General features: G+C 39.4%; 2 protein-coding genes across 4 annotated transcripts; one reads left to right on the forward strand and one right to left on the reverse strand.

Moving 5' to 3' along the window:
* Nucleotides 1–375: 375 nt before the first annotated feature.
* stard3nl (STARD3 N-terminal like) lies at nt 376–13,741 on the forward strand. 2 transcript variants are annotated; one of them, XM_077558557.1, is made up of 9 exons: nt 376–517; nt 2,314–2,604; nt 3,511–3,588; nt 3,695–3,772; nt 4,714–4,767; nt 4,844–4,961; nt 5,053–5,151; nt 7,102–7,159; nt 13,480–13,741. In XM_077558557.1, the coding sequence occupies exons 2-9, from the start codon at nt 2,407–2,409 to the stop codon at nt 13,517–13,519; spliced, it is 723 nt and encodes a 240-aa protein (XP_077414683.1). In that variant the 5' UTR covers nt 376–517; nt 2,314–2,406; the 3' UTR covers nt 13,520–13,741. The 2 variants fall into 2 exon arrangements, with proteins under 2 accessions (XP_077414683.1, XP_077414682.1); XM_077558556.1 differs by lacking the exon at nt 13,480–13,741 and adding an exon at nt 10,279–10,502.
* Nucleotides 10,531–13,085, reverse strand: rnf182 (ring finger protein 182). Of its 2 annotated transcripts, XM_077558555.1 has the most exons (3): nt 12,886–13,084; nt 10,969–11,344; nt 10,531–10,875 (listed from the first exon to the last, which is right to left on the reverse strand). In XM_077558555.1, the coding sequence occupies exons 1-3, from the start codon at nt 12,972–12,974 to the stop codon at nt 10,531–10,533; spliced, it is 810 nt and encodes a 269-aa protein (XP_077414681.1). In that variant the 5' UTR covers nt 12,975–13,084. The 2 variants fall into 2 exon arrangements, with proteins under 2 accessions (XP_077414681.1, XP_077414680.1); XM_077558554.1 differs by having other exon boundaries at nt 10,531–11,344; nt 12,886–13,085.
* Nucleotides 13,742–13,967: the final 226 nt, after the last annotated feature.

The raw sequence follows: 13,967 nt of genomic DNA on the forward strand, positions 1-13,967 counted from the left end.
ACAAAACAAATATAAGTCAATTGCAATTAAATAAAAAATACACATTTGCAAATAACGTGTTACACTATGATAATGGCCACACGTTGTTCTAAAGACAATAAAAAATAAACCGGACCCACTCTAACGGCAAACTATAATTAGAGTATGTGTGAAAATCTTTTCTACTCGTACAAGTTATGCTTTGGTACAGAACTGCTTTGCTTAAATTAAAAACAAAAGAATAACGTGCATCTGTCGTGACCTTGTTTTGACCTATGTGATTGCCTCGTTAGCGATCCAAGATGGCCGATCTTCTGCGCATGCGCTTCACAGATCGGGCCTAGACAGCCACATGTGGAAACTCCACTTCCCAGAATGCACCGCGTCAGTCACTTCCGGTTCCAGCTACCCAAGCAGGAAGCTAAAGTCAGATGAAAATGAAACCAATTCTCTCTTCGTCTACTGCAACCTGCTGAAGATCCTTAGGACAAACACACAAAAGCACAACATACGAAACAAACTGAAGTGCGTTTGAAAGGTATGTCGCGAATTAACGTGTTTTTTTTTTTGTTTTTTTTTAAAGCTTTGATGTCAGCGACGATGACGTGTTTGATGTGATGACTTTTTGTTACTGTTTCGTTTCGGCCCAAATGAGCTTCTGCTTCTCAATCTTGCTCACGTGACGTGAGGACGATTATCATCGTTATCATGATGAAGAGGAGAGGAAACATGACATTATAGTTTGCTCTTGTCAAGTATCGAGAAAAAACCCTCATGTTTTTCTTTTTCTCATTTTCTCCTTTGCTTTTTCTTTAGCTTACCTCTTCTTCTAAAGATGATCCGCATCCTGGATCTGTCTTATTTGAGTATTGCGCCACAAATGGCTGCTGCTGATGATGATAATGATGATGATGTCACCATAGAGATCCATCACAGCATATTGTAGCAGTGCACGGCCCAAGATGGCTCCCAAGCAAAATTTGAGCAGCTACCTTCTCAAGGGTTCCATTGACATGTTGCGGCACCTCCAACCCAAACTTGGACATTCTCTCTTGTCATTTATGCACTCTTTTCTCCTGCGCTTATTGCCACCTCAGTCTGCAGTTTCCTAAGTGAAATTCCTAAAAATCCCTTAAAATATAGTCAACAATTTGTGATGTAAGATTACGTACAGTATGTGGGATTGTAAAAATCTGCGATTTATGGTTTTGGACGGCTGTAGTGCCTTTCTTACTGTATTCATCATTGTAGTTCCGTCACTCGCTCTCCATCCTTTGCATAACTTTTGTTGATCGGTATTATTAGTATTTGGAGGCCCGTAGCCTGACCGATCGCGGGCAAGAAAAACCTGGCGACCCATCAGGCCTACAAAGAACTGCTACAGCATTACGAAGGACTAAAACTGCCAAAATTAAAATAAATAAAAGTGAAAATAGAAATGGATATAAAAATATGATTCAAAAATAAAATAAAACAAATATACATGGAAATTAAAAATAAATATATATATATATATATATATATAATACAAGTAAAAATAAATACAAAAATAAATATATAAATACAATTAAGTATCAATCAATAAATAAAAACACTCTGCTCTCACATTTATTTATTTCATGCTGCAGACAACTCTGTCAGGTTGAAATGTTATTCAAATGAGGGGGCGGTCCTAAGAATGACTTGGGTTGGACTCCGGCGTTGCAAACTTTCTTTCAATGGTCGAGTGAACGGGTTGGAAGTCTCGCCGGCTTGCATGAAGAGCTCCAGCAATGGACGACTATCTTGTCCACTGTCACCACAGTGATGGTATTGATTGATATTTAATTCTATTAATGTATTTATTTTTGTATTTATTTTGACATTTATTTTTATATTTATTTTATAATCTCGTTTATTTTATTTTATTTTTTTTATTTAGGGTGTGTATATATATATTTATTTTTATTTTTATTTTTTATTTCCATTTATATTAATTTTGTTGTTTTTAATTTTTGAATTGTATTTAGTTTTTTTTACATCCCTTTTTATTTTCACGTTTATTTATTTATTTAAAATTTTGGCAGTTTTGGTCCTCCATACAGATCTGAGGCATTGAAGTCGACCAGCGAAAATTCTGGCTTGTGCGGCAGAATCAGAGATTGTGACTGCGTGAAAGTTCGAGAGACTGAAGAAGAAGGCAACCTGCGAATTTCTGAACTTGACCGCTGTTTTCAGAATCGTCAAAGATGCTATTACTCTAACATCTTTGACGCTCTATGCGAAAGAGGCTCCAGAGGTAAGCTAGCTTTTAGCATGTGCGCGCTAACATTGCTAACTCTCTCCCGTGTGCAGATGCAGTCATGTGACGGGCAGCAACGCCGGCGTGTGTGTTGAGCGCAGTCGACTCCCAAGCAGCCGGCACCGGCCGGTACCGCCAGCGCCGCCATGGACACCCGATGCAGCAGCAGCGCCGATTCTCGTGCGACGGCGGGCTACGGGACCAGGAGCTCCACGCCCCTCCAGGCCCGTGTGGAATTGTACGAGGAGGCGAAGAATTGCATCTCCGACGTCAGGCGGACCTTTTGCCTCTTCGTCACCTTTGACCTCTTGTTCGTCACCTTGCTGTGGATCATCGAGCTCAACGTAAGCTTGCTTGGCTTTGTCCTGATCCAATCCCGATTCTGTGTGCCTTCGCACGGCTGATGCGGGTGGCTGCAATCAGATAGTCACATGGATCCGTCTGTTGAGGATACTTGCTTCAACAAACCAAGATGGCCGACTTCCTGTTTGATTTAAGACATGGGTCTTTGAGACTTTTTTTGTACGTTTTCTGGTGAGCGACATGTCCACCAAATTCTGTGTCGATAGGAGAGACTGGTGTGGGTAGCTTTACTTTTGTTTTGTTTTTACTTTCGACACGATCACGACAAAGGAAACCAAAATGGCCGACTTCCTGTTCAAATTCAATGACGGCTCAGTTAAGCTTTTTTTGTGCGTCTTCTGATGATAGACATGCCCGCCTTAATTGGAGAAACTGGTGTGTGGGGCAGCTTTTTTTTGTATAGTTTTTAATTTTACAGGGGTTGTAACAAAGTGTGCCGCTTCAAACAAAAATGGCCGACCTCCTATTCGATTTCGATCATTGGTTCAATTTTTGCACATTTATGTGACGATCGCTGAAACTGATGTCCGAGGGGCTGATTTTTTTCTCTCTCCAACTTTCTAGGGGCACAACAAAGTGTGAAATGTCGCCTGAAAACAGAAATGGCCAACTTCCTGTTCAAATTCGATCATGGGTCCTTGATGATAAAACATGTCTACCAAATTAAGTGTAGCTTGTAGAAACTGGTGTGGAGGCAACATTTTATTTTTTATTTTTTCAACTTTCCAACAAAGTATAAAATGACTGCTTCAAACCAAAATGGCGCCAATTTGATTGTGGGTCCATGACGTGTCCGCCTGTTTTGGTGCGGGTGAAACTGGTGTCAGCGTGTCATTCTTGCAAACATCTCAGGGGGCGCTGTTGAGTGCGTACTTTGTGTGTGTCAGGTCAACGGCGGGCTTCCCAAGCAGCTGAACCAGGAAGTGCTTCACTACAACTATCACGGCTCCTTCTTCGACATCTTTGTAAGAAAACACACGCTTGCACTTTTCGGGCAAGTCCATCCAAATGGCTTGACGTTGTCTTCCTGTTGCGTCTCCTCCACTTCCTGCTTTGGCTCCGCCCCCTCAGCTTCTGGCCGTCTTCCGATTCGCCGTTCTCATCTTGGCCTACGCCGTCTGCAGGTTGAGACACTGGTGGGCAGTGGCTGTGAGTACACACACACGCACACACACGTATGCATAAGATCTACGGGTGTCAAAATGAGTTAATTTAAAGTTCCTTTCCCGCCATCATTTTTTTTTAAACGCACGTTTAATGCCCGCCCCTTACTTGGAAAGCCTGTACTGGGGGAATTCCAGTCGCAGACATGTCCACGTCAAAATTTAGCAGTAATAATAATAATTGCATTATATTATTATTAGATGAAAAAAATATTATAGAAATAGATAAATAATAATAAGAAAAAATAATACATAAAAATAAAATAAATTATTATTATACATAATAATAATTCCAGTCGCAACGCAGCAGACATGGCTATGTCAAAATTTAGCAGTAATAACTGTAATAATAACTAGATTATATTATGATTATATAAATAAAATATTACATAAATAAAGAAAAAGGAAGAAGAAGAATAAATAAAACAAATTATTATTATAAATAATAATTCCAGTCGCAACGCAGCTGACATGTCCACGTCAAAATGTAGCACAAATAAATGTAATAATAATTTCATTATATTATTATATAAATACATTATTTTTATATAAGGAAATAAATGATAATAATAATAATCAGAAAGAATAATAAATAAAAAAAATTATTATAAACAGTACTAATTCCAGTCGCAATGCAGCAAACATGTCCACGTCAAAATTTAGCAGTAATAAATGTAATAATAATTCCATTATATTATTATTATTATATAAAGAAAGAAAATTAAAAAAATATATATTATTATAAATAATACTAATTTAGCAGTAAAAAAATTTAATAATAATGCATATATTTGGGGAGACTGAGGTCAAGTTGTGTTTTACAATTTTAAAAATGTGTACGTGACACAAAAGTGCGCACACTCGTCAAAGATGGCGACACGCGCAGCAGCACATGACTTTGCGGTTGTTTGTGTTTTTGTTGATCAGACGACCACCGCTGTCAGCTGTGCCTTCCTCATCGTCAAAGTGATTTTGTCAAAGGTCAGGCCTCAAAGGAAACCATTAGGAAAGTAGTACATGGCGTGCCCGTGCGTAAACGCTGGCTCGGCCTTTGCAGCTGCTGTCCCAGGGCGCGTTCGGTTACCTGCTGCCCATCGTCTCCTTCGTGCTGGCCTGGATGGAGACGTGGCTGCTGGACTTTAAGGTTCTGCCCCAAGAGGCCCAGGACCAAAACCGTGAGTGGGCCGTCGTCAATATCTTCATCTTCATCTTCATCTTCGTCACTTCCCTTCTGACCTTCATGTTTCTGCGATGACCCCCCGTCAGGGTGCCGCTCCCTGTCGGCCGCCGCCGAGCGAGCTTGTCTCCTCGGACCCGGACCTTTGTCCGACGGCCAGTTCTACTCTCCGCCTGAGTCGGTGGCAGGTGAGCGCCCCCTAGTGCTCCTTTGCTCAACGACACGCAACAACAAACTCACGACGCCAGCTTGACGTGATCCAGGGTTATTCGAGTTCATTTCACTTTCTTTTTATTTCATTTTGAGTTTTTTTATTTTTTTATTTAGTGAGTTTTCACGTGTCTTTGATATGCCTTTGATTCCTTGCTTTGAATTCATGTCAAAATGATGTCTACAGTCTATGTTTAGAAATACAATAGTGACAAATTAAAATGTTTTTTTTTTTTATCAGCTTAGCTTTCAAGGGTCACCCAAATGGCACCTTTTTGTTTGCCTAAACCCGTGTTTTGGAAAATGCTCTTTTTCTGTAGTATTATTGTCAAACTTGAACTGGAATTAGGGAAGACCTCAAGCTTTCGTATTGTCGTGTTTTTCAGTCCAGCAAGACAGATTTTAACATAAAATTTGTCTCTTTTTTTTTTTTTTGTATTCAAACTTTCATTACCCAGTGTCAGTAGCACTTAAACAGATTTTGACTGTTGGGGAGAAAAAATCAAAGTGTTATCTTTAAAAAGAGTCCAAAATTATGCTGATAATTCAAATAGTTCAAGAACAGCTTCAAGTTGACTTTTTTCGGCGTGTTCGACAAAAAATGACAGAAATTCTAAGTTTTTTTTTTTTTAAATATACATTACTTTGTGTGCAACATTTCATAAACACACACACTGGTCATGAAAAAAAAAACATGAAAAAAGTAACGCATTTCTTAACTGGTGTTGTATGAAAAAGCAGGCGAGACGAGCCATTGGAGCAAAACGTCAAGCAGGCCAAATTGTCGTCTGGCAGCGACAATTCTGAAGGTGCTTTTCGATTGGCTGCTGCTCGATGACGACACACACTTTTAAATGTCCTTATTCCGGTTAATATTCAAATAAATGCACTTCAAATCACATTTAAAATCATCCCCAAAGGCTCATACATTAAATGAAAATCCCAAAGACTAAAACGAATAGAATTATACTTAGTTTGTTAGTTTTGTAAACATAAAATGTACTTTCCGTTCGTTTTTTTTTTTTAAAGCATTTTCGTTTTTATTAACTCATTCACTGCCATTGACGGCTATAGACGTCAAAAATTCATTTAAACTATTTCTATTAGTTTAACATTTTTTTTCGACTTTTGTTAACAAGAATATGAAAACCTAGAATTTTTTTATTGTACATTTAAAACAGATATAAAATGTGTGATTAATTGTGAGTTAACCAGTGAAGTCATGAGATTAATTACAATTAAAAATGTTAATCGCCTGTCGCCCCTAATTTTTACTAATCTTTTTTTTTTTTTATCAATTTATGGCAGTGAATGAGTTAATATGTGTAATATGAAACATTTTAATTTCCATCCCTTTATTTAAAAACAGGGCTTTTTTTCAAACTGACAACATAGGAAATACACTTTATTATTATTATTTATGCTTCCGTTACTTGTATTTATTCATTTAATTATTTATTTATTTTAATCACCAACAGTTAGTATTATTATTAGGGATGGTTGATGCCACTTGTTTTTTCCCAGACCGATAGCAGTACTAGTATTTTTATCGTAATTAATCACATGACTTCAATAGTTAACTCACGATTAACCAAAATTTTTCATATCTGTTCTAAATGTGCAATAAAAAAATATTCTAGGTTTTCATACTCGTTTTTTTTTTCTTCCATGAAAGCTCAGTATTGTTCATTCGATTTGACATCATCATTGCTCTCCTTTTTTTTTTTTTATTATTAAAAAAAATAATAATAATAAAAAATAAAAAAAATAAAAAAAGTTTTTTTTACGTTTATAACCGTCAATGGCAGTGAATGAGTTAATATTTCATTAACGAAATCGTTTTGGGAATTTTAGTTAGACCTTTTTTTCATGAGTTTTTATGACCTAAAATAACCTTGCTAAGATCTATTTCCCGTTTTCTTGGCCAGACGACGACGACGACGACGACGACAACGACGACAACATGGATGACAAACGGGGACTCTTGTAAGGGCTCGCCGAGCACCGATGCATGCTGGGAAAAAAGACATGATTCCGCTGCTGTTGTTTTTTTTTTTTTGTTGATGTTGGTTGTCAGAACGTCCAAACAGAACGTTCTGTGCATCTGCCTTGAAGGGAAACTTTGCCTTATGCTTGCACGCACGCACACGCGCACACACACACGCACACACATTTCCTGTAAGGGCCGATGAGCTTTCATACGGACGCGTACAACTGCCAATTTGGAGTCAACATATTTGACTGGCAAAGAAATGGAAACGTATTTGTAAACACGTTCAAACCATCTTGTAGGATAAATATACGGAAGAGGATTAGGGCAAGTGAAGAAAGAAAAAAAAAAAGGTTAGCAGGATTCTGACTTTATATCTCACTTTAAAGTCAGAATTCTGACTTTAAAGTGAGATATTCCGAGAAAAAAAGTCAGAATTCTGACTATAAAGTAAAAATTACACTTTAAAGTCAGAATCCTGCCAAACTTTTTTTCTCTCTTTACTGGTCTTAATCCTCTTCCATATAAATACAAAAAACTTGCAAAAAAAAAAAAAAGTTTGTTTTTTGGGTGTTCATGTGAAGCCCCTGTGCCATTAAAGGAAAAAATGCTAAGTTGTTAGCATTTAGCCTACAAATACATTCAAATGTACTTTTAAAGGTATTTCATATTTGCAAATATGTTGAACGTATTTGCCAGTCCAAAATGTTGACTCCACATTGACGGTTCCAAACGTCCGTACTTTGACAAGAAGGGTTGAAAACGTGCTCGTGACGACGCTCTTACGTCCTTACGTTGTCTCCAAAAAGAAACAGGAAGCAAATGTCCATGACAAAGTGGCACATTTTTCAAAATAAAAGTCTGTCTTCCATCAACTGTGACAAAGAGAAACAAAAACGTGCATGCTTACAGACAAACACAGAAAGGCACAAAAATGTGCCCGGAAACACGCAAAGATGAGCGACAACGTGAGCAAGACCGCTTGCCGCCCACGTGAGGGATGCGTCCATCTTTTATTCTGCTTTTGTTTACGAAAAATGTGAAAGACAGATAATACGTCACATATGAAATGTTCTTTTCAAACGGGGTCACAAAATGTCAAAGTAGATGAAAAATAACATTTTGAACGTCGATCGGGTTTGGCCAGCGTGGTGCCTGTGGGCGTGGCTGTCCCAAAAGTAGCTCGCCGATCATGGGGCATTGTGATTTTCTAGGAAATGTGAAACTTTAAACAATGCAAAAGCGCGGGACTGCCAATGTGGAGTTTCTGACTAGCAAATACATTTGAACATTTATGCATAATAAAACGTAGTTTCAAACATACTTCTATACTAAATCATAAAAATGTATATAGAAATGTGTATATATATATATATATATATATATATATATATATATATATAACGGAAATCATGCATTGCCGACAATAATAGATTCTAAAAATTATGAATAAACAAGGTTTACTTAATTTACAAACTATTGGTATAAAGTAGGACAAATGCTAAAAAATAAAATAAAAAAATGTCGTTATTAAAAAAAAAAAAAAAGCTAGGATTTTAGTATTTTGCCAACAAGTAAAACGGAACATATTTAAAAATACGTTTACACATTTTCCAGTCCAAAATGTTGACTCCACATTAAAAGTTCCACGCTTCCGTACGACACACAGAAATAAAAGTTGCATATTGCTATTTATCTATTTCCCAATTTATTGTGCAAAATCATTAATATGATCGGTGTGTTCACATAAATAAATGTCATGGATTGTTAATAAAAACTAGGGCTGTCACTAACAAATCTTTAGTTAGCTGATTTTTTCCCCCTTGTAGCCCATATATATATATATATATATATATATATATATATATATATATATATATATATATAATGAAATGTTATAGGAACAAATGAGTTATTTTGTAAGTGTGTATCAAACTGGTAGCCAAGAAGGTTGCTGACCCCTCGTAGATGATCCTGATGACGTACGACCATTTTTCAAACGTCGCCATTGAAGTTAATTGAAGTGCCATACGGCCTACAAAAAAACAACTATTTTTTGTTATTTTTTAAAAGCTATTGATTGTATAAAAAACATAAAGCATCCATCCATCCGTTTTCCTGTACAATTTTTGACTGAATGGCCAGTCAAGCCCCGCCCACGTCTGCTGGGGACTGACGAGCCACAGTCAATTCAAAAGGGTTTGCACTTTTGGAGTTGATTGAAGTTTCCAGCAGGTCTCAGAGACACAAACATCTCGATGAGGTCTTTGTCTGGGACCGCTGGAGACCAATCAGACTGAAGAGACGTGGACAGCCGAGACTTGTACGCAGCTATAGAGGACGAAAACTGCCAAAATTAAGAAAAGAAACAAATGACTAAATAGATGAATAAAAGTGAAAATAAAAAAATATATAATTCCAAAATTACACATATACACACACATATATATATATATATATATATATATATATATATATATATATATAATATAAATGGAAATAAAAATAACTATATCTCTCTATATATATATTTATATATGTGTACCCCTAAATAAATAAAAGGAAAAATAATAATAATAAAAACGAGATAAAAATAAATCAATTTAATAGAATTCAATATCAGTCAATAAATAAAAACGCTCTGCTCACATTTATTTATTTCATGCTGCAGGCGCTCTGTCGTTTTGAAATGTTATTCAAATGAGGGGGCGGTCCTAACATGTCTTGGGTTGGATTCCGCCGTTGCAAATTGCCTGCCAATGGTCGAGTGGGCGGAGACCCACTCCAACCCAAGACACGTTAGGACCGCCCCCTCATTTGAATAACATTTTGACCTGACAGAGCGTCTGCAACATAAAATAAATAAATGTGAGCAGAGCGTTTTTATTTATTGACTGATATTTAATTCTATTAAATTTGTTTATTTTTGTATTTATTTTTATCTTGTTTTTTTTGTTTATTTAGGGGTTTATATGTATATATATATAATTTGTTCTTTTTTACTTCCATTTAGATTTTTTTTTTGCCTTTAATTTTTGAATTATATTTGAATATCCATTTTTATTTTCACTTTTATTCACATATTTAGCCATTTATTTATTTTTTATTTTGGCAGTTTTAGTCCTCCATACGCAGCAACGTTTGTCAGACCGGACCATGTAAGTGAATCCGCGTGTGACGTTGCAGCGCCTTAGTGACGTTTCTCTGCACCGGTGAGTTCCGTCCTTAAAGCTTGCATAAAATTCCAATGCAGAGCCCAAAAATCAACCAAGTGAGGACTCGACACTCAAAAAAACTGTAAGGTGGGACACTCACAAGTCAAGGTACCACTGTGGTAAATTATTGAGCAGGTGAAGGCGGCCCCGAGCTATGGCGGCATGCAGTTCCAGACCTCCTGGCATACACACTGACAGAAGCCATAGACCATGACCATGACAAGGCTGGCAGGGACCAGGCTCACCAGCAGGACCCCCACAGGGGTCTGCTGCATGATGAGCAGGTAGACCCCCATAGGCAGCGAGCTGAAGTAGAGCAGGCCCAGCACCCACACCAGAACCCGGGCCGACGTCTGGCACAGCAGGGCGGCGCAGTTCCACAGGGTCCACCTCTGCGTGACGGACGCCATGGAGTCCTGGCTGGAGGAGCGCAACCCCCGGCTAGAGACCGCAGGCCCGCCGGACCGGTCCTGGCCCGTCGAGGGGGCCGGCGGAGGCTCCATGATGGTGATGACCACAAAGTTAGGCGAGCCTCGGACGGAGGAGTAAGCGGAGGCAGAGGGCGGGGACATTGCGCTTGCTTCGCTTACCATCAAGGAGCTCAGGTGCCGAGGGTCCAGGAGCAGTTCGTCCTGGTGGAAATGAAGGTGCCGCTGGGACCTGTGCTTGCGGCTCCCCAGGGCCAACGTGGTCAGCAGGTTGTAATCGTCCGGCAGGCCGCTGGCCGCCTCGCCCAGCGGCCGGCTGACGTAGCGGCAGAACGGACAGACGACGGTGCAGGGGGGCGACTCTGCCAGGTCCTGGATCTTGGCGAGGCACTTGGCGCACAGGCGGTGGCAGCATTCCAGGACCTTGGGCCGGCGGCTCCCGAGGTTGTAGGAGCAGTAGCAGATCTTGCACTCCAGTTCCTCCGCGCTCTGACGCTCCACGTGGCCGCTCACGTCCTCGATCATCGCAAATTCCAACCTGCAGTGAGACGTACGAAAGGAGGCATTTGAGAATTTTTTTTAAGAGGATAAAGCCAGAACTGAAAAAAAGAAGTTTGGTCTCGGGCATTACGGACGGAGTGGGTAGTGTTCATTTTCGTCAATGAAAACTAAACAAAAATAATTTCGACAAGGCACATTTTTCACCGGACCAAAACTATTCTAGACTAAAAAACCTTCATTAATAAGCAATAACTGAGACTAAATCAGTGTGCATTTTTGTCGACTAATGAAGACGAGACAAAAATGTACTTCACTTAATAAAAACTGGACTAAAATCGATGAACATTTTAGTTCATGAACAAAAACGAGAGATAAATTATATGCTTTTGTCAAATCCTCCCATGTGACACAGTCAAGTTGTTTTTCATCAAACAGATGAGAGAAAATTTTATATGAAATAGTTTTAGATCCGAAATGTTCAACATAATCTGCTAAGAAAAAAATCGACGGGGGTAAAATGTGTCCTGACTAAAATGTTGACAGTTTTTGTTGACTAAAACTAGATGAAGGAAATTGTTTTCTTGGACTAAAATGAAGGCTAAAATTCTACATTTATAATCAATTAAAATTTGACTAAATAAAAACGGGATGAGGTTGACTATGATTAAAACTAACAAGTGTGATTGTAACTGGACTAAAACTAAGACTAAAATTAAAAATGGTGGATGAAATTAACACTAGGATTGGGAGCTATTTGGCAGAAGGACTCTCACCATCATTATTTTGAGCTTCCAAGAATGGAAGCGGCTTCCAAGTAACGCTGTTAACCAGTGAAAAGATCTGCAGAAAGTCCAGAAAGTAAAAACCCTGCCGCAGTTTGGCTTTAGCCCCCCTGGTGCTCGTTTAGCTGCTAGGGAGCTAGCTAGCCTGCCACAGTTTGACTTTAGCCCCAGGTGCTAGTTAGCTAGCTCTCCAGGTGTTTGTTGACCTGCTAGGGAGCTAGCTAGCTATCATGAGGGGCTAAAGCCAAACTGTGGCAGGGTTTTTACTTTCTGGCCCTGGATTGTCCATCTCTGAAGATCAGATTGTCATTTCTCATCGCCTGTTTGTACCTTATTAGGTCATTTGTTTACCCACGACACTATTGGTGTGCTAAACCGAAGCTAACGTAGCTTATCTGTCTTTGTCGTCGAGAATGAGACGTCGTGTTGCTGTCGCTTATCTCGCGTTTGCAACCCTTGCCTGGTGCCTTTTGTCCTTTTCCCGATTGTTTCGGAAACATAATCCTTGAATCAACTTTTTGAAGTTTCCTCCATGATACTGCAAAATACTTGCTTTTTGCTCGTCGCCTCCCAGAGAGAGGTTTGCGTGCATTACGCACACAAAAAAACAAACTTTTCTTTCCAAAACCAAACCAATGGCACGTGATCTTGAAAAGGCAGTTTTTCTAATGTAAACAGGAAACTCTTGTCCAGTCCAGTTGAGTCTCGTTAAGACCAAATCAGTCAGGTAGAGTCTTACATGATTTTTTTTTGCCAACCAAGTCCTAAAATTGGCGGCTTAAGTCATGTGACTAACCTGACTGAAGATCCGTAGGAAAGTGGCATCAACTGGACTCCCGCCTCAGCCGCCCCTGCAAGACCAAAAAGTGGTCCCCATGTTCCCATCCATGCAGACAAACGGCGACTCCTGCGGAGGCTTCGGGCTCATGGCGCTCGCGGTGGTCCCGGCAGGCCGAAGGTCCCGCCTGAGGACTTGTGTGGTGGGCTGTGAGCTTCGCTTTTGGGGGCGGGTGGGGGGGCTAAAGACCCTTTCAAGGGGGAGCGTGCGAGCGAGAGAGAGCTAACTGTTAACACAGCACACAAGAGAACAAATAGAAGGCAACGGACAACAAAGGCCGGCCTGTGCGGAGCAGCGCTGGAATTTTCCAGCCGGCTCTTTTCTTGCTCAGTCAAATTTGCTCCAATTAGTGACTGGCACACAAAGTGACCTCCTCTCCATTTGACCAAGCGCACCCACGCACACACGGGGGTCCTTCAAGGTGCTGCTGAGATGTTCACCAGCTTCCGAAAGACTCGCAAGACACGACAAACATGATTTCCAAGAATGTTTTGGAATGTGGTCTTGTCAGACCACAGCACACTTTTGCCACCTTGTGTTTGTCCGTTTCAGATCCGGCCCAGAGAAGCCGGCGATGTTTCTGAGCGTTTGATGATGATCTATGGCTTCACTTTGCACGTTGGAGTCGTAGTACTGGTACTCCATATTATGGCAATTTTTAAAAACATACAGCAATGACATAATTCGATTGAATGTAAAGAATTAAAACAGTTTATTCATCATGATTTAATTCTTCAATTCAGTGTATTGTAATCCACAATTCTGAAAATGATTCACGCCTTCCGTCTCTAATACAGGGATGTGATTTTTCCGCTAATTCGCGGAATTCCGCTTTTTTTTATCCCCCCCCCCCCCCCCAAAAAAAAAATAGATTTTTTTTTTAGTAGTTCATTGTGTATGCACATGACTCCGACAGATAGCATCTTCTGCTATATATATATATATATATATATATAGCAATTGTCAACATTATGCTCAAGGCTTCAATTAAGAAATCTGGGAAGCATGATTCATTAAATTTGAAGGATTTTGATTGTATA

Source organism: Vanacampus margaritifer, chromosome 2 (genome assembly GCF_051991255.1).
Source record: "Vanacampus margaritifer isolate UIUO_Vmar chromosome 2, RoL_Vmar_1.0, whole genome shotgun sequence".
NCBI lineage: Eukaryota > Metazoa > Chordata > Actinopteri > Syngnathiformes > Syngnathidae > Vanacampus > Vanacampus margaritifer.